This window comes from Hyaena hyaena, unplaced genomic scaffold (genome assembly GCF_003009895.1).
Source record: "Hyaena hyaena isolate Hyena2069 unplaced genomic scaffold, ASM300989v1 scaffold_263, whole genome shotgun sequence".
Taxonomy (NCBI): domain Eukaryota; kingdom Metazoa; phylum Chordata; class Mammalia; order Carnivora; family Hyaenidae; genus Hyaena; species Hyaena hyaena.
The window spans coordinates 1,139,006-1,162,920 of NW_024080897.1; the positions used below are offsets into that span (position 1 = coordinate 1,139,006).

The 23,915-nt window shown below is 49.9% G+C and overlaps 1 protein-coding gene across 1 annotated transcript in view; it reads right to left on the minus strand.

The window, feature by feature from the left end:
• Positions 1-23,915, minus strand: part of ABCC4 (ATP binding cassette subfamily C member 4) — a 259,478-nt gene that overhangs the window by 151,083 nt on the left and 84,480 nt on the right. The window contains exons 8-11 of the mRNA XM_039245707.1: positions 22,536-22,785; positions 11,623-11,724; positions 6,636-6,725; positions 5,101-5,292 (exon numbers count right to left, since the gene is read on the minus strand). Of these exons, the coding sequence (XP_039101638.1) occupies positions 5,101-5,292; positions 6,636-6,725; positions 11,623-11,724; positions 22,536-22,785 (634 nt within the window). The remainder of the gene's footprint in view (positions 1-5,100; positions 5,293-6,635; positions 6,726-11,622; positions 11,725-22,535; positions 22,786-23,915) is intronic.

The following is a 23,915-nucleotide window of genomic DNA, read 5'->3' on the forward strand; positions in this document are numbered from 1 at the left end:
TGGAATCAGAACCAAACCCATCTCTAATCATAACCTTTTATTCTTACTTCTTCATCATGCTGCCCCAAGTGGTTACTGAAAAGTATATTTTAAAAGTATATTTAAGGCACGCCTGGGTGGCTCAGTCGGTTGAGCATCTGATTTCGGCTCAGGTCATGATCTCACAGTTCATGAGTTTGAGCCCCACGTCGGGCTCTGTGCTGACAGCTCCAAGCCTCCTTCAGACTGTCTCCCCCTCTCTCTCTGCCTCTTCCCTCATTGTGCTCTCTCTCTCTCAAAAATGAACATTTTTTAAGTACATTTAAAATAAAAAGTGTACTTAAAAAATCAAAATTAAGACTTGAAGCCTTCTATTTCTATACACACAGAAGCAGCGATAAACTTAGTCTCCATATTTTGATTAGCCTCATAGATCCCTTTCGTACTCATTAATTTCCTATGTCATAGGTGAGTAAAAGTTATCCCAAGTGAGAGATGAAAAAACTAAAGATAGAACACTAATTATTGTACAACCGTCAATGTTATCGGAAAAGAAAATGTCCAAGTCGGCAGAAATGTAGTAAACAGGAGAAGAAACTGAAAGCACCCCAGAAGGGCTTGTAAATTCGAGTGAGCTATGTGAGAAAATATTAAACTTGAATTTATCAATACTATACCTTCAAGTATGTATTACCTAAAAATGCTAAAAAGTCTTCCAGGGGTAAAGGATAATAGCCAGACAAATGTCACGCGGTATGCTGCTTCTCTTATGTTACAATATTTTTATTGGTGGTTTATGTAACGGACTATGTTAGAGCACCTAAATATCAACTCAAGCAACGGAAGTGATATACTCAAATACTTCTCTCTAACATGTCCCATTTTATGAAGGTGATTCTACCCCAAATTGGCTGCTCTTATAATTAAGAGCCAGTATCTCTTCAACACTATTCCAACATTTATAGAATGTGTGTTATGTCCCTGGCGATCAGGTGCTTTAAGACCATTATTGCATTTCATCCTAAAAGACACCTTATAAGGTTGATCATCTCCATTTCACAGACGAAGAAACTGTGCACAGCTGGTAAATAGAGACTGAGACTCACTCCCCAACTGTCTGCCTCCAGGGCCTTGGACTTAACCAGCTGTTTCCTAAACTATATTCTGTAATCTGCTACAATGTCACTCTGAATATGCCATCAGCCTAAATGGATGTTGCTAAATGTGATTACTTCCCCCTATTTTATTTCAGAAATGTTATCTGCTCTGCAACTTAAGTTAACTTCAATTAGGTCTAGTGTAACACATCTAGCTGTTAATAACATAAATGTACCATGAGAAATGTTGCCCTTTTTTGTTTTGTTTTCCCTCCAGGATTTAGGGGAGGCTGTAAGGAGAAATCTTTATTATATTTATATGCATACATGCACGTAGAGAAAAGGGCTCTAATTGTAACAATCGCTACCATTTATCAAAACCCCGCATGTCTGCATTTTACAGCTACTGCCCTTAGTCTTGACAAAAGTCCCCTACGCCCATCATTTAAAAAGGAAACAGACTACCACCCCAAGCTAAGTCTCAAGACAGTCTCTCTCCAAAGGCCAAAGCCTTTCTACCTCACACGCAGTTTCTGTATCTACAGGCACATAATTCCAGGACGCCGCAACCCTCCGCAGCCACCTTACGCCCATCCGGTGACACATGGGTTCCAAGAGGTGATTAGCAAAAGCTCTTATAACTCATCGGGCAGTTCTGTGGTTTCCTAAAGCCCTTACCAATCACTAAACAGGGTCACAGATGGCATTTCAGAACTGCAGGAAACCTCGTGGAAAGCCTCTGACCCACTGCCCTCACTTGCAGCCGACAGGAGAAGCCCAGACAGTGAACAGGACGTGTCCAAAGTGACCAGCACTCCACCCTTCACTACAGCTCCATGCGGGGCCTCCTTTTGTGTCCAGGAGGGAATAAGCGCAAGGGGCCCTGACGCCACATCCCCGAGCCATGCAGAACAGGGGACCGTCCAGTGTGCTGGCACGGAGCCATGAACACAAGAACCGCGGCGCAGCCAGCCTGAAGGGTCCCTTCCCGCCAGAGTCGTGTGCCCCAGAGGGCAGCCCACACACTGGTCTAGGCGGCCCATGCGGCTGTGGCAAAGGCATCGGTCCCGGGGGGGAAACGCTGAACGGCAGCCACTGTCCCAACGCGAGCTTTTCTCCAGAGACGCTCGAACGTGCGGAAGTAGAAAGGCAGGGCCGAGCCATCACCAGAAGTGCAAGGTCGTGCAAAGAAACAGCCAAACACGGGCCTGGCTCTTCGGAGCTCGCTCTGGGCATCGGGAGTTGAAGAAGGTAAAGAGAAAATGCCTGTGGTCTGTTTACTGCCTGCTCCACAGTCCACCTCCCTCAGTTGCCCAATTTTTTTACATTAAAAAAAAAAATCACATAATTTATTCATTATTTAATAAGTGACATCTATTTGGGCTAAAAATAAGTTCAATTTCCCTCTTTTCTGTGGCAACGGAATACAATTTCTCAGGCAAGTTAAGGCAAAAACTTTTTCTTTCCTATCTTTTGTGAAAATCCTGTTCCTGATTTGGGCACAGACGTATCTGTCTGAATGTACTTGGCCATAGAGAAATTTCAAAACTCTTCTATTACCCTTAACAATTCTTCTTCCTGGACACTCACAGCCACCCCTATTTAAATCATGTAAAGGGTAGTTACGCTGGGCGCCTAGGTGGCTCAATCGGCTAAACACCTGACTTCAGCTCACATCATGATCTCACGGGTCCTGGGTTCGAGCCCCACATCGGGTGAGCATGAACTCTGCTTTGGGGGAGCTGGAGCCCGAGTGAGCCCCGCTCCTCTTTCCCTCTCCCTCTCCCCTTCAGTAACTCGCACCCTCTCTCTCTCAAATAAATAAATAAAAATTAAAATTAAATAAAAGGTCATCATGTTGAACAAGGTTACCTAGTAGTTTACGACCTGAAAAGGCAGAGAGGTGTAAATATGAGAAAGGGAAGCTTCAGCCCCTGGGAATCCAGTCGGGGTTGTAATCTTCAGACATGCACAACGTGAAGGTACGTGGGCCACACGGTGGCCTCTTTGTCCACTCGACCCCGGGACTCATGGCGTCAAGGAGACTCCCCCTTGTGGCATCGAACGCCACATCCACAAGTACTCGATGACGATGTCTGCCTGAGAAATGCCCCCACTATTTCTGAACAACTGTTGCTACTCTGTGTAAACGCCTGGTGCATCCTCCAACTTGACATCCTCGCATCCAGCTCTAGGTTTTAACTGCTGTATCATCCCCATCCTTCTAAATGCATCCACGACTCCGTCCCTGGAGAGCCGATGTCCACAGTCGCCCACCCAGCTTGCGCGGGGGGGGGGGGGGGGGGGTTGGCGGGGCCACGGCGTCTCGCGGTGTTTGGCTCCTCGCCGGTGTCACTACTGGACTCCACCTCAATTTCCCAACTTTAAAATCACTCTTCCTTATAAACTCCCTCCTTTGGGAGCATGGAATGCTTCACAGCCCCGTGAAGCATGGAATCTGGTGTCACGCAAAATCTGAACTTGAGCCGCAAACGTTTAGGTGAATTGTTTCACCCCTTTAAGCCTCAGTTCTAGCAACTATAAAAAGAGGGTGGTGTGTGCCGTCAAGGGCACTGGTAAAAGATTGAAAGCTCAGATGCCCGTGTGTGCGTGTGTGTGTGCTCCTGTGACAGGCAGAAGAGTGATTAGCACATGGACGCTGAATAAACGGGAGTTATCACTACTGCCTTGAAATTGCTTTCCCCCTCTCCTTACACGGTGTATACCATTTAACAAAAATCTTGCTCACTACTACTAACCTGATGTCATTTCTGAAAACACACAGTCTCTCATTTACAATGACCCAGGGGAAAGAAAGAGAAGCCCATTAAACAAGCAATTATGTTTTGTCCACATCATAAAATGCTACTCACCTGATAAAATCTATGATGTGCGAGCCATTGTTCAAGCAAAATTACTATTTCCTCACAACACTGACTGGGGACCTTCAATTCTATACCTTTAAAAAAAAAGTCTGTCCCGGCCTTTTCCACACAGTATAAAAGAACAGTCAGATGTCCAGTCCCCATCGAGCAGACCCCAGGGAGAGCCCTTTAACACTATTATCCACTGATTTTTATAACTCAAAGGGAGTCACATAGCATTTATCAGTATGGACCTTTTTTTCCCCTTTTTGCTAAATTATATTCTCCTATCAACTAAGTTCAGCTTTTACCATTCATTCATCAATTTTATTTAAATCCCAAGTACTATTCAACATTTAATCTTGCCATCTTCTGCCAAAACAATGATGTCGTATTCAAAAGAAATTTGAAAGCACTGCCTTTTCTTTAAATAATAAATCACAGGTTGAAAAGCAAGCGGAGGGGAAACCCAGAGACCAAAAGGGACCCAGGAGACGAATCCGCCAAAAGCAGGTACAGAGCGTACGTGGGGTCTGACTCAAGCCAATGGCTGAGCACATTTCCTGCCGGGACAATGAGGGAAATGGACGTGTAGACGCACACTGCTGCTGTTAAGGAACTGTGGTCATTTTTCAAGGATGATAACGTGGTTTCTTTTCAAAGGACTTTTTTTTTTTTTTTTTACCTTTTAGAGATAACGAAGGAAGCATTTGCAGATGGAACTATAGGAGGCCTACGTTCTGCATCAGAATGATTCGGGGTGTGGGTGAGGCTGGCAGAGGGCAGGGGAAACGGTGCAGCCTCACCAACCCTCCCCCAGCAGAGCACGGTTAAAGCTGGGGGAGGGGTGCCCGAGGGCTCATGACACTCCTCTCTCTGCTTTTTTCTGTAACTGTCCACCTAAAAAGTGAAAAGTGAATAAAACTTCCCAAAGCAAAAGCAGCATCCTGTGACCCTCGTCACATCAGCATCAAAACAGCAGCGCCTGTGTGCCGTTTCGCGTGGTGCCTCTGCCCACAGCTTGAAGCACTAAATCGTGTCCACAGAGCTTTCCAAAACAAAAAAAAAAAGGAAGAAGAAAGAAAAGGAACTCCATCTTGTCATCTCCACCAATACGGTTATATCTGAAATTCAAGCACGGGTAAGTCAAAAGTCCTTACCTTTCTCAAAGCACAAGCCTTTATGACTTTCTCGTATCGTTCCTTTTCATACTTCTTCCCAAATAAAATGTTACTCCTCACAGTTCCTGAGAACACCCAGGGCTGCTGGGAAACATAGGCGACTCTTCCGTGCACGCTGACCAGCCCCCGGTCCCGGGGCAGCTCCCCCAGCAAGGCACTCAACAGCGACGACTGGAACAGACAGGAAACCAGCACAGGTGGGCCAGCAGCGCTGGGACAGGACAACTTCCCCCTCCCTCTACCCCCCCCCCCCCCCGCCGCCCACCGCTCCAGGGGCTCGGTACACATCAGAGCTCTTCCTCTTAAAACAGAATCAAATACGGCCCTGGAAGGTACAATAAAAAACGTGAACACTCAGGGAGCGCCAGGGCGGCTCCGTCGGTTGAGTGTCCGACTTCGGCTCAGGTCGTGAGTTCGAGCCCCGCGTCCGGCTCACTGCTGTCCGCCTGTCAGCGCAGAGCCGGCTTCAGATCCTCTGTTCCCCTCTCTCTCGGTCCCTCCCCAACTTGCACTGTCTCAAAAATAAGTATCTTTAAAAAAATTTTTTCAAGAGTTTGAATGCTAATGAAACGGAGGACACCAGCCTGCTCTGCCCAGGAGCGTCCCCCCCCACCCCCAGGTGAAATGCTGTGCTTGGAGGGCATTCCCAACAGAGGGGGCTGGCACGGTACACACGTCCTCTGTCTGTGGTGTCACACAGATGCTCCTGCGCCCCGCTATCCTCGGTCCTGAAGAGCTGCGTGTAAACAATCTATCCGATGAAAGGGACTCTGAAGGGAGTCAGGTTTCCAAAGAGCAAAAAGCCATGGTGAATGATGGCTCTATTGTTTAGACACGTAGTGCTCCCTGCTCTGGTGTTTCAGACGCACAGGGCTAAGTGCACATGCACACCTCCTTCAAGTCTTTCACAACATACGGCCGTGGTGCATCCGTACGTACCACTACCACTAGCAGCGTGCTCGGAACTCTGAGCTGAAATCATCATTTTGCGTACCCGTCCCAGGACACGGGTGCTTCTAGAATGACAAAACAACCCCAGGCTTCCGACATCTGCGACTTTTGCTCTGAGCGTGGTACCACGCGCGTGGCTGCACATCCACCCCTGTGCGCTGACGTGACTGGGTAAGCCGCATAAGGAAATGTTTAAAGCTTCCCAGAAGAGCCTTTACAACCTCCAGACTTCCTGGAGAATCTGCTCTGACAAAAAGAAGTCCCATTTTCTCAGTCATTCAATCCCAAATCGCAGTCACGTAGAGAATTTCCTTCACGGAGACCTCCAACTTCCAGAAAAGCGCTTCCAAACTGTGCAACTTGAAGCACCAAGTAAAACGCAATGCGCACGATCCAAATCGATGTGGCCATGCGACCTTCTTGCAAAATGAATGTTCCGTGGAACACGTTTTGAGAAACGCCATTCCGGATGCACCCATTTCACACTTGGGTTGCACACAGCCCAGCCCCAAGAACTTCACACGGGACGTGGCAGCGAGCCGCATAAAGACAGAAGGACTTACCTTTCCTGCTCCCACAGGTCCGACCACAGCTAACAATTCCCCGGGTCTGACAGTGAAGGAAAGGCCTTGTAGGGTTGGGGTTTCTGATGCCTACAAATTAAAGTTCACAAAATAAGGCACATTTCAATAAACACAAATTACCTCAAAAAGAAAATTCTGTAATGTTCACTGATATGTGAACATAACCCGCATCTCTCCCCTTCCTATTTGAAGATACCATGTCCTGGAGTCCTCTTCACTCAGAGTGTGTGTGTGTGTGTGTGTGTGTGTGTGTGTGTGTGTGTTAATGTTTATTTCCTTTGAGACAGAGAGCAAGCAGGGAGAGGCAGAGAGACAGGGGACAGAAAATCCCAAGCAGGCTCCACACAGTCAGCGCAGAGCCCAACCGACCTGGGGCTCGATCTTACAAACTGTGAGATCATGACCTGAACCAAAATCAAAAGTTGGATGCTCAACCGACTGAGCCATCCAGGCGCCCCTCAACTATATTTCTTTGGGGTTTAGCTGTCTTTCCGAAGACCTGTTCTCTTACCAGATCTGCATATGAACCCAGTTCTAGACACCCGCAGAATTTAAGTCACAGAAATGACAAGGCATCCTTTTGGAAGGCAGCTATGCTAACCACTATACCACCAACGCGACAAGGCATCCTTTTGAAATGAAAACTTCTTGGCGCCCACTAATGTTAAAAGAATATAGTTAACAGAACAGTCAGTATGAGAGGTTTTCAAGTTTACATGACCCTTGGTTTTAAGCTTCTATTCCATTAACCCCCACAAGGTGGCAGTATAAGTACATGGCATGCTGGGCCCGTTAGTAATCAGTAACCAGTGGGGCGCCTGGGTGGCTTAGTCGGTTAAGCATCCGACTTTCGCTTGGGTCATGATCTCACGGTTCGTGGGTTCGAGCCCCGCGTCGGGCTCTGTGCTGACTGGCAGCTCAGAGCCTGGAGCCTGTTTCAGTCTGTGACTCCCTCTCTCTCTGACCCTCCCCTGTTCGCGCTGTCTCTCTCTCTCTCCTAAAAATAAAAACATTAAAAAAATAAATTAAAAAAAAAAAAAAAGTAATCAGTAACCAGAAATCTCCAGAACCTCGCCATTTTCATTTGATAAGGAAGGAATCTGAGTAATGCTCACAAAGCAAGAAGGCATTTGGCATTATAAAGTCACTGTTGGCAAAAAGGCTCCTGTCTGTGGTGGTCAAGGCTATAGCTGGAGCTCAAATTTAACACCAACAAAAATAACAAGTATATGCTATCATGGACCAGAGAAATAAAGTCTGTCTACACTTGTACCGTGCATTACCGGCTCCAGCTGAACAGGTACAGCACACACTTCCACTGTAGAAAACACATGTACAGCACACAATCCAACACAACGGTAAAGGATAAAGCAAAAATCATGCTAATCAGAAGCTATATTCCTAAACATTCTATGAATTCTACAATAAAGAGATTCAGTGTTAAGAAAACACTCGATAAATAGGGCACCCAGGTGGCTCAGTCAGTTAAACGTCTGACTCTTGATTTCGGCTCCGATCATGATCTCATGGTTTGTGGGTTCAAGCCCTGCATTGAGCTCTGTGCTGACACTGTGGAGCTTGCTCGGGATTCTGTCTCTCTGCCCCTCCCCTGCTTATGCTCTCTCTCTCTCTTAAAATAAACAAACTTTAAAAAAAAAAAAAAAAAGAGCAAAGGCAGAGAGTACAAATAAGTAGAAGGACAGTTTTAAAGTGAAATCACAGAACCTCAGTAGTATTCGCCAACTAGAAGACTGTTTGTCCAAACCCACATAGGAAAACTATCAGAAGAAAATTGATAGGAACTGTTTAGGGTGAAATCTGTTTAAAAAGCTACGATTTGGGGGCAATCCTGATGGTGGGCCTTGTCCCCACTGTTAAAATCTCCACCTCCTTTCCCGTGGGATGCTTCTGGGAGCACGGCCCCAGGGCATAGGATCTAGTGGACGTGTGTGAGTCCCAAGCCCTCTCCGAAGAGGGCTTGTCCTCTCCGAAGAGGGCTTGTAAGGGGCTGGTGCTCTGCAAACGCAGCCGGGGAAAGGAAATGTCCTCCCACGATCATAGAAGCTGACCATGAGTAGACCCAAGGCACTGCCGCCTCCCACGTCTCTAGGAAAGGATTCTTCAGAAACAGACCTCCGGGTACCTGAAGGCCAGAGAAATGTACAAAGCTGCTGTTCGGAACATTTCCTGCAAGTTCAACTCCGTGGGGGTGATAGTGAAAAGGATGCAACCCACGGATAACCAAAACCAGCTAACTTCCCACCAACAGGTGCAGAGCCGGGCTGCTGCGGGACCTCCCCTGTGCCCTCCCCTGCGCCGGGAGTGGGTACACACACCATTGACACGATGCCCGCACGTAAAAGGTCTGGGCAATCCTCAAAATGAAAACTTTCTCGGGAGATAATGAGTCATAAAGCGGGTACATACGAAAACAAGGATGATTACATTTAAGCACACACACACCAAAACACCAGCCCCAGATTTGATCGGAATTATAAAAACTATCATTAAGAAGCTGGGTTTCAATACGTAGGAACACTTTGTTAAGCTTCTCCACTCCTCTCTTCGTGTCTAACAACTAGTTCCTACTTTACTACATTTTGTTTCTAACTCAGTTCCATCTACAAAGTAATAAGCCACAGAATGACACTGGCTTCCCGTCCCCTGAGCCTCCGAGCTTCCTGTTAGGGCCAGACGAGGCTCGGCTCCAGGACCCGGCACCGCTCGAGCGTGACCAGAAGGGGGCAGCATGGGACAGTTCAGGGGTGCTCCCTTACCCCGGGGCTCCGTAGAGGCTGATGCAAGAAGCCCCGACTGAGCCCTCACTCTGTGCCAGACTCGGGCTAGGCCCTGGGGACGCTAGGCCCTGGGGACGCGGGAGTGAACCAGATGGATGAAAATCCCCGCCCCGGGGCGACTTAGAGGCTCTAGCCAAACACACGCTGTGAAGCATAGACACAACCTGAGTGCATTCATTTCATGAATGAAACCAGGTGGGGGCCAGGACCTTTGCCCACCTACCCACCCAGCCGTCTAGTGGGTGGTTCAAAAATCCGCCTCCTTCTGCAGCCCAGCCCGGCATACACTGCATCCGGCCTCAGCTTCCTTCCCAAACCCGCAGTGTCCGTGCCCCTCTGTCGCCCTAGGGCTCCTGACGGCCCCTAATTACCCCCCAGTGTGAGGCACAGTCTTCCCCCCCCCCCCACAAGGCCAGGACAACAGGATGGGGGTGTTCTGTGCTCAGCGCAAGAGCTGCAGAGAAAGTCTGAGAACATGTGACTCAGTTCCAGGGAGATCGGAAGGGCTCACTGTACAGTGCTGCACAGTCCGGTGCAGACGAAATGTGCCCAGGGGTCACCATGCGGGGGTGTGAACCACCTCAGCGCTGCCTAACTCACCGGCACCCACAGAAGGAACTGGAACGGGGCTTTCTAGGAGTGCTTCAAGCGCACCCTGCAGGGAAGCACCGGGCAGGGGAGGGGCGTGAGGCCAGGCACCTGTGTACCTAACACCGTGTGCGTGTGCACGACACGGCTCTATTCGTCTGGGGACAGCCTTCTGCTCTGTCAGTAGAGGCGGCGGGTGTCAGTAGGGGCGGCAGTAGAGCCAAACGTGACCCACGACTGCCGCACGACACTTAGTCACAGGCATGGGAAGAGAGGAAGGTTCCAGAGTCTGCATACATACAGCCTGGAGAAGGAAGGGAGACCGCGGGGAGGGATGCAGGAGTGGCGGGTGAGCACCCGTGTGCTCTGGGCTCGTCCTCAGCCTCCCCTGCTGTGCTCAGGACTGGCTCCTGCAACTTCCAAGCCAACTGCAGGTCAGCCCTGGAGCGCACCCGTGTGAGGCCAGAGGCAGGAGAGGGGAGGGGCCGGCCCCGCACCCACCCCTGCACCACCAGCACCCACGGGGCGGGCCCTCCCTCACACCACTGTCCCCAATCCTGTTGGCAGTCAGGCTCCCAAGCTCTGTTCCCAACGGGTGACCCTCTGCGGGAGGCCACCTCCTCCCTGATTCCCCTCCCACCCGCCACCCGGGGAGGGGTGCGGCCTCCCGCCTCCGAGAGTCTCTGGGCTGCCTCCCCACGTGCCCTCTTGGCTTTTTCTTGTTCTTTCCCTCCCTAGGTAACTCACTGCTGCTCGCGTGCTGGGAGTTGTTTTCCGGACCCGCCCCGACCTGAGCCAGGAGGATGTGCAGAGAAGGCCACAGAAGCAGCCAAGGAAAGTGTTCCGGGTTTTTGATAAGGGAGCGAGGCTGCGAGCTTGGAGCTCTCCTGTTTTTCTCGTTTGCCTAACTGTCCTAAACCAAGCAGGTGTCAGAAAATCTCCGTGACCTCACTTGTCCTAGCTGTCTGCTTGCCACACAGTGGAAGGCTGAGGCCGGGCATCGCTGGCACTTACCATGCCCGCCGGCTGCCGCCTCCCTGCCCCTGCTTTGCCCCCAAGCAGCCAGCACCTTCCAGAAGCTTAGAACAGGGGAGCCCTCACCCTGCCCCACAGGACATACCCATGTCTGGGGCTTCGCTCAGTGTGTAAAGAGATGGTCTGACAGCATCAGGTTAAACACATACAGTGATGCCCCAGAGTCTCTCCTCTGTAACCATTTGTGATATATTTGTTACCTAACTAGCCCTTCCGGACTGTATCGCTTACCTGCTGTAAACAGAGACACTGCAAACTTATCACCAAAAACAATGTGATCGTACTAGAAAGTTCTCCTAACGATGAGCTAAAGAGCAACATGTCATATGTCTTGGGCTGATTGTATATTTAATTCCCAATAACTACAAATCTTATCCCTGATTTTGAGAATGTTTATAATAGACTTTCAAGAAAACAATGCCAGTCATGTTTCATACGGTGTGTTAAAAAAAAAAAAAAAAAAAAAAAGCTCAAAATTTCTCTATTAAATCTCTGTCCCCTGTTGTGTTTTACGAGTTGTGATCTCGCACAGGCAGATCGGTTACCTTATCCCAAAAGGCAGTGAAGTCTTGCACGTGCACTATCATTTTACCATCGGACGGCAGCTGAGGGGTTCGCTGTGGGATCTCGTCAAGTAACAGAAAGTTCTGCAGAAGAAGGAAAAAGGCTGCATGAGCTGCAGGAACAAAGCCTAAGCAAAAATAATTGCTTTCCTGGAATTTGCAATGTAGCAGCCTCTGTATCATTTTACCAATTGTATTTACAAGGTGGACTCACATCAGAACACAGTATGTATTATGTAATTATATAATAGAGTCTCTCTCACACACACACAGAGCTAACTTTGTGACCTTCTCAACAAGTATACTGAATCTTGCCTCAAGAGAAAACAAAGCTCCAAGCAGTGCACACATTGAGAACCTGGACACCGTCATTTGTACTCCCGTGTTACTAACAACAAACAAAGAAGTTGGTAGGAAGTGATCCCATAAATATTTACCCAATCCCACCATGTGCCAAGCACCACGTGAGATGCTGGGCACACAGACGAAGGCCACCCCCGGGCCTTCAGGAACTGAGTTGATCGAAAGGGACAGGCTGGGAGCTGTAACCAATGGCAGAGACTCTGAATGGAAAACGTGGCTCCACCCGTTTACTGGTTACGCCCTCTCCCCGGGCACTTGGGTACACGTTCCTTTCCCCTGTACGCGTCACATGAATGCATCATTCTTGTCATGAACTATCACTTATCATCATTCTAAAAAAAAAAAAAATCAGGGGCACCTGGATGGCTCAGTCAGTTAAGCATCTGACTCTTGATCTCCGCTCAGGTCTGGATCTCAGGGTCCTGAGTTCAAGCTCCATGTTGGGCTCCACGCTGGGCATGAAGCCTACTTAAAAATATATCTTTCACAAGCATCTCTTCATAATCACTCGTCTTTTCTCCTTAGCAAATACCCTCTCGACAGCAGGAGAAGGTATTTGCCACACATCCTGCTCTTGTCCACACTGGACAGCGGCTACTCGGTGCAATTTGAATCAAACCAAGTCAGCTCACCATTACAAACCTAACACCATCACATACATAGGGAGACTCCTTCTGGCTCTGCAGAAGCTAGACCTAATTCAACAAGAAAGGCCTCACTGGCACAGAAATGGAATAAACATCCAATACTACCACCTCTACCCCCGCTGTGGGAGCGACTGTTACTGGCCCTCAAAATCGGCTCTCATTCTTCTGTGGAAACAAAAAGGAGCCTTCTTCCCAGCCTCCCGCAGAGCCAGGTGATCAAGTTCAGGCCAGTGGAAAGTGATCATGTCCAGGAACCTTCCTCTACCCAATGGCTTGGGCCTTGGAAGTCAGCAGCTTAGCCAAGACTGTGGTTGGGTCCCCTCCCTCAGGAAAGAGAAGGGGAAAAAAATAAAAAAGAACAAAAACCTCAAGGCAACCTGGCTATATCCGTCTGTGACAACATCCCTCACGACCCTGTAACATGAGACCACGTATTCAGACTACATGTTTGTGTGTTACCGCATATGGGAGACAAAAAAGTAAAAACCATATAGAAAACTACACCACGCGGCGTTCGGGGCTCAGTGCTTCGGGTACGAGCCCACATGAGCGGTGCTGGCACGAATAAAGTTGCTTCCGGGAAAGAAAAGCCTCGGCGTCACGACTCTGTGCGAGAGCCCCGCTACAAGGCCAAGGACAGTGGAGCAGTAAGAAAGAAAGTGTCTGGGTCCTACGGCTAAAGGATGCCACACGAGCCACGGAACTTCTTATGGGGTGAATCGTGCCCTCCCAAAGACAGGATGAAGTCAGAACCCCAGCTACCTCAATGTGTGCCTTTATTTGGATACAGGGTCATTGCAGATGCGACTGATTAAGGTGAGGTCCTACTGGAGTACGGGGAGCTCTCAGCTCAGTATGACCGGTGTCCGTGTAAGAAGATGCAGTGGGCGCCTGGCTGGCTCAGTCAGTGGAGTGTGCGACTCTTGGGCTTGGGGCTGTGAGCTCGAGCCCCACGTTGGGCAGAGACTACTTAGAAATAAAACCTTTTCTTTTTTTTTTTTTAACATTTATTTATTTTTGAGAGACAGAGCATGAGCAGGGGAGGGGCAGAGAGAGGGGGAGACTCAGAATCCGAAGCAGCTCCAGACTCCAAGCTGTCAGCACAGAGCCCGATGCGGGGCTCAAACCCACGAACCGTGAGATCGTGACCTGAGCCGAAGTCGGACGCCCAACCGACTGAGACACCCAGGCGCCCCGCTTGGGTCCTATTCTTAGGAGAGAGAGACAGCATGAGCAGGGGAGGGTCAGAGAGAGAGAGGGAGACACAGACTCTGAAATAAGCTCCAGACTCTGAGCTGGCAGTCAGCACAGAGCCCGACGCGGGGCTCGAACCCACGAACCGCGAGATCATGACCTGAGCCGAAGTCAGACGCTCAACCGACTGAGCCCCCAGGCGCCCCTAGAAATAAAACCTCTAAAGGAAAAAGAGACAAGGATGAGAGGGGAGGAGAGGAGGAGCAGGAGAGAAGAGGAGGGAGAAGGAGGGGAAGGGGGAAGAGGAGGAGGAGGAGGAGGAAGAGGAAGAGAAGATAAAAGAGGAGAGAGAGATACAGGCAGAAAACGGCCAAGACAGAGATTTATAGTGATGGCAACCACAAGCCAAGAAATGCCAAGGCTTACCAGCCACACCGGAAACTAGAAAAGGCAAGGAAAGACTCTCCCTTACAGGTTTCAGAGGGATCACGACCCTGCGGACACCTAGACTTCAGACCTCTGGCTCCAGAACTGCGAAACAACACATTTCCGTCGCTCTGAGCCACCTACTTTGTGGCCCTTTGTTCCCCCCGTGCGAGGATACTGACATGCAACCTCACGAAGGCTGTTGCAGGAGAGAAAAATGACCTGTGTAATTTGCACTCTAGGACCCACAGGCAAACCTCCTCCGAACCAATATAAGAAAAGCAGCTGAAATAAGCGTGTGAAAATGTTTTAGGAAAACAACACAGATGCAACTGCTACCCTAAAAATCATAAATGCTCTTTGAAGTCATTAAAATCTTGTCTACCCTGATTAAAGCTGAAAATGCAAAGTTTCTCTGTGCAGGAAAACGTGTTCCTGCCCATTTCTCTCCAAGACCCAGCCTGCGGGGGGCAGGGTGTGATCACACACTCTACCCTCACCCAGGCTCACAGAGAACCTTCCTCTCTGCCCATGCCCGTGTCTAACGGGAGAGCAGAACGGACAGACGATGGTCCAAGGGCTCCTCTGCAGGCTTTAGGCCCAGCATGGCCCAGTCTGTCTCGCCACACCCCACTCCCACCATCAACCAACTCTTGTCTATTCTGCCACAATTCAGATCCCTCCAACTCTTCACTCCTCTTGAAACAATGTTAATTTCAGAATCTCACTACCAATCATTTACAACGTTAACACGGTTTTTTGCCGTCCCCCTCTCCCCCCTAGTTCCTTCCCCAAAATCCTGAACACCGCCGAACCTATCCCCAAGCACCACTTCCTATTTTTTTTTCAATGTTTAATCATTTTTGAGAGAGAATGAGTGTGAGTGGGCCAAAGGCAGAGAGAAGGGGACAGAGGACTCGAAGCAGGGTCCACACTGACAGCAGGGTCCCTGACCCGGGGCTTTAACTCATGAACCATGAGACCATGACCTGAGCTGAAGTCAGTTGCTTAACCGGCTGAGCCCCCCAGGAGCCCCACCACTTCCTACTGATCTCACTGAAACACCTCTGAGAACGTCCCCCATGCTTAAAACCCGTCCATGACCCGCGAGCACCTAAGTCCACACTCCCCAGTGCCCTCCACCTTGATACTCTGAGTACTAAACCAACCCATCCTTCCCAGCCCATCTCAAATGCTAATCCTCCTGGGAACCAGCTCACAAGGGCTCTAGCTGGTACTTGCCCTGTTTTTTTTTTTAAACTTTTTTTTAATGTTTTATTTATTTCTGAGAGAGAGAGACAGCGTGAGCAGGGGAGGGTCAGAGAGAGAGGGAGACACAGACTCTGAAGCAGGATCCAGGCTCTGAGCTTGCTGTCAGCACAGAGCACCAACTGTGAGATCACGTCCTGAGCCAAAGTTGGACACTTAACCGACTGAGCCACCCAGGCACACCCTTCCCACCCTACTTCTGAATCCTCAAAGGGATATTAAGTCATGGAGAGGGAGAGGACCATGCCCTTCACCCACTTATGAACAGCCCAGCTCAAAATTAATACTGAGCCTGCAAAGGGTCAGCCCATCATGATATCCCCTGAAGAAACAGACAGACTCTTCTATGGCTGCTTCAAGCAGATCTAATCACTATCATATCACTATAGTCATACACAATGTGAGTTAACACAGCAGCAAGCAAAAAGTTACACGTGTTATAAATCTTGTCTAGACAGAATAAAATTTGAATTTTAGCTTACAGGTATTACCAAGACATAAAATTCAAAATTCAGTGTGGGCATTTTAGAATAGAAATTCTGCACCTTCAAGGAAAGAGAGAAAAGAGAAACCGTGTGCAGAGTGAGGCAGTAAATCTACCGAGCATTTGTCCGTAAATAACAGGACGGAGTGGAGAAAGAGGTCAGAGTCTCCCCGTGGTTAAATGAGACTCCATTCAACACACGAACGGCCTGCACAGGTGCCAGATGTGCCGGCTGGGTTGCTGTCTAGAACTCGGGCTGATGAAAACGCTCACGTGGAAGCCGCGACGTGCATACCCAGAACAGGTCATGCGGGAAAGCACCAGCCATCAGAACTCAAGCCAACAGGACTGGCTTCAGAGCGGCTGGTCAGCAAAAACCTAAGCAGCTCCGTGGACAGTATAACCCCGGAGACACACTTTACTGGGTGTAGACCTCGTTACGACTCCCACTGCTCTGAAATAAAGACAAGATCTTTTATGATCCTACTGGACTCGTTCAATGTCACCAAGAGAAAAACAGAAGGGGCTTCCTGGGCCTATAACTTCATAATAAATCCTTCATTTTCGGTCCGTGAGAGAAAGGAAATTGAAAGTGCGTGTGGAAGAGAAGACTACCCTCTACAGCCCACGCCGGGCTTTCCCCCAGGGCTGTGGACACAGCGCCATCCCCAAGGTGGAGGAATGTGCCGGATGTATCTCCTGGGACTCGCAAACACGGTCTTCCAGGACGTTCTGCCCACATGCAGAGTCCCCAGCTGCAGGGGACAGTGTCACAGCCAACTTCCGGGTGCCTCCCAAGCTTCTGGGAGCCAAACCTCACAAGCCAAACGTCGCCTCGTCCTGAGGCACATCTTTGATGAGTGGACTCAGCGCATCTTTTCTCCGTCTCCTGCTGCCATTGTTACCTCTAACTGCACAAAACACATCTAGGTGAGAGGCAGGTGAAGAAAGAGTGAACACTGGCTCAGCCCATCCATTCCTTGCCTATTACCTTTGTCAGGTACGTGCTCGAGCGGCTCTCGAATCTCATTGTGTCTAGTTCAGCCTAATCCAAACCGCGTCATCCCATTCCTGGACGGCATTAGCCTCTTAACACGTGATCCTGCCCTGTCTAGATCCCCAGGCCCACCTCCTCTGCTCTGGTCCCCAGGCTGCGGTCCCAGTGAGCTCTGCAAACGCAAAAACCCTTCATGCTGTCTGTAAGGTGCTATGTCCCCTGTTCGGGCCTCTCCTCTCTGCATCCTCAGACATTTCGGTTCCTCAAATACATGGATCTCATTCTGGTGCACCAAACACTTTTTAAAAGGTTTGCCACACATCTATCCCCCCCGAACTGCAAAGTATCAGCATCCTATCCCCCAACCAACCCTTCCCCCCGCCCCCACATGTAATTCTCCAGGGAACTCCTTCAGCCTTCCCAGGAAGCTCCACCTCCAAAATTACACCGGTGTCTGCAAAGCACCTCATAGGACCTTGGACTCTTTCTTATAAAAAAAAAGATTTCTTTTAATGTTTGTTTATTCTTGAGAGATAGACAGAGACAGAGCACAAGCAGTGGAGGGGCATAGAGAGACACAGAAAACGAAGCAGGTTCCTGGCTCCAAGCTGTCAGCCCAGTGTCCAACATGGGGCTCGAACCCACGGACCTCAAGACCATGACCTGAGCCGAAGTTGGACACCTAACCGACTCAGCCACCCAGGCGCCCCATCAGACTTTTTCTCCCAAGGACTGATGATACGAAACACAATGACATTAACAGCAAACGTCCTCATGTGAGCATTTATTAACCCCCACTTGATGCTATGGAAATTCCAGGCAGACAGAGTTTCTGTGCATTTGCTTATCGTTGTATATGCACAGCCCCAGGCTTAAGGTAGGTGCTCAGTTACCGTGTGGGGTGACCCAAGGAACTCTAAATGGGCCCCCAAAAGTCTAGTACAAACTGAGACAGGTGTCCATTTCTCCTCTCCACTGATGTTAGTCTTCACATGACCCCGATGACATCTTTTCTATTTTTACACGCACATTTTGGCTTCGTGTGCTTTTTCCCCACAGAAGGGGTGACATTTCCCACACGTGGCATGTTTTCAGGTAACACAGGCACACCTGTCTAGGACACAGACACCTCAGGCCCACATGACCCAGGGATTCAGAGGCTCCGCACTGTAATGAGTTCCTTTTCGTTAGCCCTCCAGGTGATTCCAATGTACTCGAGATCGAAATTTCTTAAAGGGTTCTAGAAAACATATGGGTTGGAAGAGAGTCTAAGATCTAAAGGAAAAAAGAATCTTCAATAATTTCTTCAAGGCCACCACGAAGCAGTCCGCCAGGCTAACCACCCTTCTCTCACCACCCTTCTGGGCCCCTGGTCCCACCTTTACTGGAAACAACTTCTGCTCAACGACCTCTAACTCCCCAGGCCCCCCCCCTTCCTGCCAGAAACGTCGTGCAGAGGAGGGAAGACTTAGGCTTCCCACCCAAATCAAAGATGCTTCACCAGGACACAGAGTGGTTTGACAAAGTCAGCCCCAGGAAAAGTCAGAATTCTCAGTAGGTCATACTGTTGATGCAACCGGACACATCTCTGTGGGAAGGAATTTCAAGCCTCAGACACAGTTCAGCTGCATTTTAGCGGAAAAGCAATCCAAAGTCCCACCCACATATTTGGCCACAACTCCCTCAAAACCTTCTGCAAGAGCCCTTTCGTACCACACGATTTTATGCATCACATAATCCATCAGAGAATGAAAGTGCCCCTTTCCACTAAAAGAAAGCTTAATTCTTCTGGGTATTTGCACAATCTTACAAACAAAGAGGAGCTGGAGAGTTCCGGGAGGGGTGCGTCTTCTGAGCATCTACTGGGAGGGGTACAAAGAGGAACAGGGCACTGAACTGTCACCAAAAGCCTGGAGGTCAGGGAAGAGACATCCGTAAACTGACGGCTTCCACACATGCAGGAAGGGAGGACAAAGTCACATCTGGGGAGATCAAAGAGGAGCCGGGAGATTCGACTGGGTGTGACAGTTAATTGTATGTGTCAACTTGGCTAAGCCACAGTCCCCCAATATTTGCTCAAACGGGTCTGGATACTACAGTGAAAGTACTTTTCAGATGAGACTAACACTTTTTTTCTTCAACATTTTTATTTATTATTGAGAGACAGAGACAGAGCATGAGCATGGGAGAGGCAGAGAGAGGGGGAGACACAGAATCTGAAGGAAGTTCCAGGCTCTAAGCTGTCAGCACAGAGCCCAATTCAGGGCTCGAACTCACAAACCTCAAGATCATGACCTAAGCCAAAGTTGGATGCTTAACCAACTGAGCCACCCAGGCAGCCCCAGATAAGACTAACGCTTAAATCGGTGGGTTTTTAAAGGAGATTATCCTCCATAATGGTGGGTGGGCCTTGCCCAATCAGTTGAAGACCTTAAGAGGAAAGAAAAGACTGGCCTTCAAAAGAAGAGGGAATTCTGTCTCTAGACTGCCTTCGGATTCAAGATATACTTTAGCCTAAACCCACATTCTTTTCATCTTCCCTTATTACCTGATGGCCAGTAAGACTAATGTTTTTAACCAAAGAAGACAGATGCTTCTATCTATAAGGCCTAAGAGCCTAGCTCAGAAGCCAGGCCAGCAGAGTTTAAACTGACAGAGCACAGCTCCTCTGTAGAAAGTCCACCAAGTCCAGCTAAGTTGGTCTGAGATGCACAGATGCACACACAGAACAGGGGCGACTCCAATCTGTGTGCATTCTGGATGACACCCGGCTCCCCTGGGGCGAGCCCCCCTCCAAGGCCCACCATTCCTGGAATGCCTAACGCCAGTCAGCTTCCTCACTGCGTTCCTCTCTGGCTTCTAGAACAGACTGGGACACCATGCACCTCTGCTGGTCCCAGCCCTTTCCTGTAACCGCTGCTTGCATTAAGCCAGTATGTATCTGACGCCCATTAGGCGCCCAACATGGGCTGGCCGTACGCAGAAGAACCATCAGATAGGGTCTGCTGTCGGGGGCTGTCGGGGGGCTTAGTGTAGCCCCAGCGAGTCAGAACCATCCACTTGACATGGTGCAGAACGGTGTGGTGCTGGCCTTGCACGCATATAGGGAAGCCTGGGGCGCTTGGGGGGCTCAGTTGGTTGAGCACCTGACTCTTGATTTCGGCTCAGGTCATGATCCCGGGGTCCTGGGACAGAGCCCCACGCTGGGTTCTGTGCTGGGCATGGAGCCTGCCTGGGATTCTCTTTCTCCCTCTGTCTCTCCCTCTGCTTCTCTCTCTCTCTCTCTCACATGAAGAAACTTAAAATGTTTTTAATATGGAAGCCTGAGGTTAGCACGAGCAGAAGTTCTAGAGGGAGGCTGTGGGCACCGGAGGACTCGGCAGCATTTACCTACATCAAGAACAGAAGAGAAGGCAACCGGCAGGGTGGACAGTGCGGGCAAAGGCCCCAAAGTGCACGTGAACGTGGCACATCACAGAGACGAGCCCCTCCCCCCACCAGAATGGAGGGTCGTGCGCTGGGAAACATGGGCCAGTTGAACCTTAAGACCGGAGCCTAAAGCTTTATCGGGCAGGAACCCCTGCAGGCCTCTTCAGAGTGGGACTGGACGATGACGACGACGTGTGAGGAGACTCTCCGCGTGCCGGGAGGCCCCGGGAAGGCAGCGTGGGGGACGGAACGGGGGGAGGGGTAAGAGGCTGGGGTCTGGGAAGAACCCTGGAGCGTCGGGTACAGGCGGTGTGAGGATGGGCACGCCGCTTCACCCGCGGCAGGGACAGTTTCCTTACCGGCCACGTGGGGACCCCAGGGCTCCCGAAGTGCTGTCAGGACCTCAGTAAGCGCTGGCTGCGACCACGACAATCACAAAGCAACAAAAAATGTGCATGGGAAGTGGGTGTCTGGAAAAGTTCTCCATGTGCTTACATCACTGTGGTCCAAGTGTGTCCCTAGATGTGCTCTTTCAAGGTGCAAAGCTACATGAAAGGACATTCGCTGAAACGCACAGACCGCCGCTTAACAAAGTTGCTGGAAGCTTCTGGCAGGAAGAAGGATCAACTTGGGGACCAGAACTGGCCCCCTAAGACTGATCTCTCTCAGGGGTAATATTTTTTATAGGATAGAAATTTCATCATAAAAAATATCTCAGCTTTGGGGGGGCGCCTGGGTGGCTCAATCGGTTAAGCGTCCGACTTGGGCTCAGGTCATGATCTCGTGCTTTGTCGGTTCGAGCCCCGTGTCAGGCTCTGCATTGACAGGCCGGAGCCTGGAGCTGCTTCAGATTCTGTGTCTTCCTCTCTCTCTCTGCCCCTCCCCTGCCCGTGCTTTGTCTCGTCTCTCAAAAATAAACATTAAAAAAAAATTTTTTTAATTCATCTTAAAAAAATCTCAGCTTTTATGGCATACCGAGAGCCCCCGAACTTTAGTAGAAACGTATTACTACACATCCATTGCTGTGGAGGAACAGGAACAAAACAAACTAGATTTTTTGTAAAGCCCAGGCACTCAAGTTCAAGTTCATGCCTAGGCCTCCTCCACAGAGCCAATTTATCTTCATTTGAGACCTATTTATAAACACAAATACCTGAGCACCTACTGCGTCGGGCCGCATCTTGGTGATGTAGGGACAGCTAATTGGGAAAAGAAGGTAGCGGGTATGGGTTAGGGTGGGGGGAGTGGATAAATTTGAAAGACCTTCCCAGAAATGGGCTGAGACAGGAAGAACAAGTAAAAGGCGGACAGGGGACAAAAGGTGGCGATCCACAGACTTCCTCGGAGACCACAGGCAGGCATCCGTGGGGGACAGAACCCACCTGCGAGCAGGGAGAACTACACTGAGGCCGAGCCGCCTCCCCACCAAGGGGGCAGGGCCCTTCTGCAGCTCCCCACTTCCTGGCCCAGAGAGGAATCCCCTTCCCCCCTAATCCCCCGAAGCGCGGACGGTCACTATGGAGTCATTCAGCTTGGCAAAACAGAAGAGATCTGCTCATTCTCCTCCTCCTCAGACATCTTAATCGCCCCCCAGGTGACTGAGAGCCCTGTGACGCTGCTATTTATATCGCTGCCCCCATAAATGATCGGCAACTTAGTTCTCTGTAGGGCACACCCCCAAGAAGACAGGGGAGGGGAATATGTACAACGTTCTGGAATGACTACAAGCTTTGCTGCTGAGAAAGTTAAGCCGCACCTAACCGCAGCATGAGGACACCCAATTAAAAGCAGGCGTTTTGGGGTGCCTGGGGGCTCAGTCGGTTATTCACCCAGCTCCTGATTTCGACTCAGGTCATGATCTCAAGACTCATGAGTTCCAGCCCCGCATCGGGCTCTGCGCAGACAGCGTGGTAAAGCCTGCTTGGGATTTTCTCTCTCCCCCTCTCTCTCTGCCTCTCCCCTGCTCGCACTCTCTCTCAAAATAAATAAATCAAACTTAAAAAATACAATAAAAAATTTTAAAAACCTCAGTCGGGTGTTATGCTTAAAATCCAACTTCAACTACAACTTAAAAAGGTCACTAAACCTTGATCCTTCGGATGCTGACGATCGCCTCGGACACCCTCTCAATGGCCGCGGGGAAGAAGAGCGTGACTGTCAACCGCACAGCCCCATACAGCGTCATGGCCACGAACACGTGGCTGGCTGTGATCACGTTGCCGAGCAGCACATAGGTGGTGAAAGTCACAAAAACAATGATTTTGCTTGCGACGAAAAATGACGCCAGATTCATCCCTCTGAGGTAGGAACTTCTCAGAATCTTGGAAATCTCCTTCCTGGAAAAGAGGATATGGGATTTCAAGGAAGCATCAACATCCACGTGGTATATTCAAGTGCCTGTTGCGTGTGGTCCCCATGTAGGCAGTGGACACAGAGGAGGACGAATTGTCCCTCACATTCCGGAAACAGCCTGCAGCACATGGCCAGGACCCTTACCTTCACTAAAGGGAGGCGTCACGTCGCACGTCAATGTGCTGGGTCAGTCAGACCAGGTCTGAGCATTCGCTCAACAAGCACGTGTGAGTACAGGTCCTGTGCTGGGCACCCTGCTGACAGCAGACACGGCCCGTCCCCTCCAGGGGCTCATGAACTGATGAGGAGCGGAGAATAAGCAGCCCAGAATGTGTGCATTGGACAGAAACGGTGAGTGCAGGCCCCGTGGGTACGCAGAGGAGAGGGGTCTCCCTCTGAACGGGGGGCCGGGGCAGGATGCGGGCAAGCAGGACTGAGGAGACGGGCCGGGTCGGTGGGGCCTGCTGGGGGCCAGGGGAGAACAAAGCCGAGTGCACCCGACGCAGAGGAAGGTGCACCCATGAAGTGCAAGAGCGCACAGAGGCTGCCGGGGAGGGGCCGCGGGCTGGAGCGCACAGCTAGTCAAGTATTTAACTCAGAGACTGAAAAACATCCTACGAACATGAAGCCAAACAAAAAGGCCCAGTGTATCCATGGCTCTGTTTCTCTCTTTAGAATGAATCACATTGATCTCAATAGCCTGGCCCAGTCTGTAATTTTCCTATTCGTGCTACTTACGCACAAATTAGAGCGTCAGTGTAAACATCGTATTCTCAACTACCACTGTCATGGCTGGTTTGGGATCTCCGGTATCGGGAGACATTTGGAATTTTGTTTTTGTAGGAGCAGAAGCACGGGGTGGGGTGTATAGTATTTAAGTTCACGTGTAAAAAAAAATTTTTTTAATGTTTACTTTTGAGAGAGAAAGAGAGAGCATGAGCAGGGGAGGGGCAGAGAGAGGGAGACACAGAATCTGAAACAGGCTCCAAGCTCTGAGCTGTCAGCACAGAGCCTGACACGGGACCCAAACTCAAGAGCCGTTAAGATCATCACCTGAGCTGAAGTCAGACGCTTAGCTGACTGAGCCACCCAGGCGCCCATAAGTTCATATTTT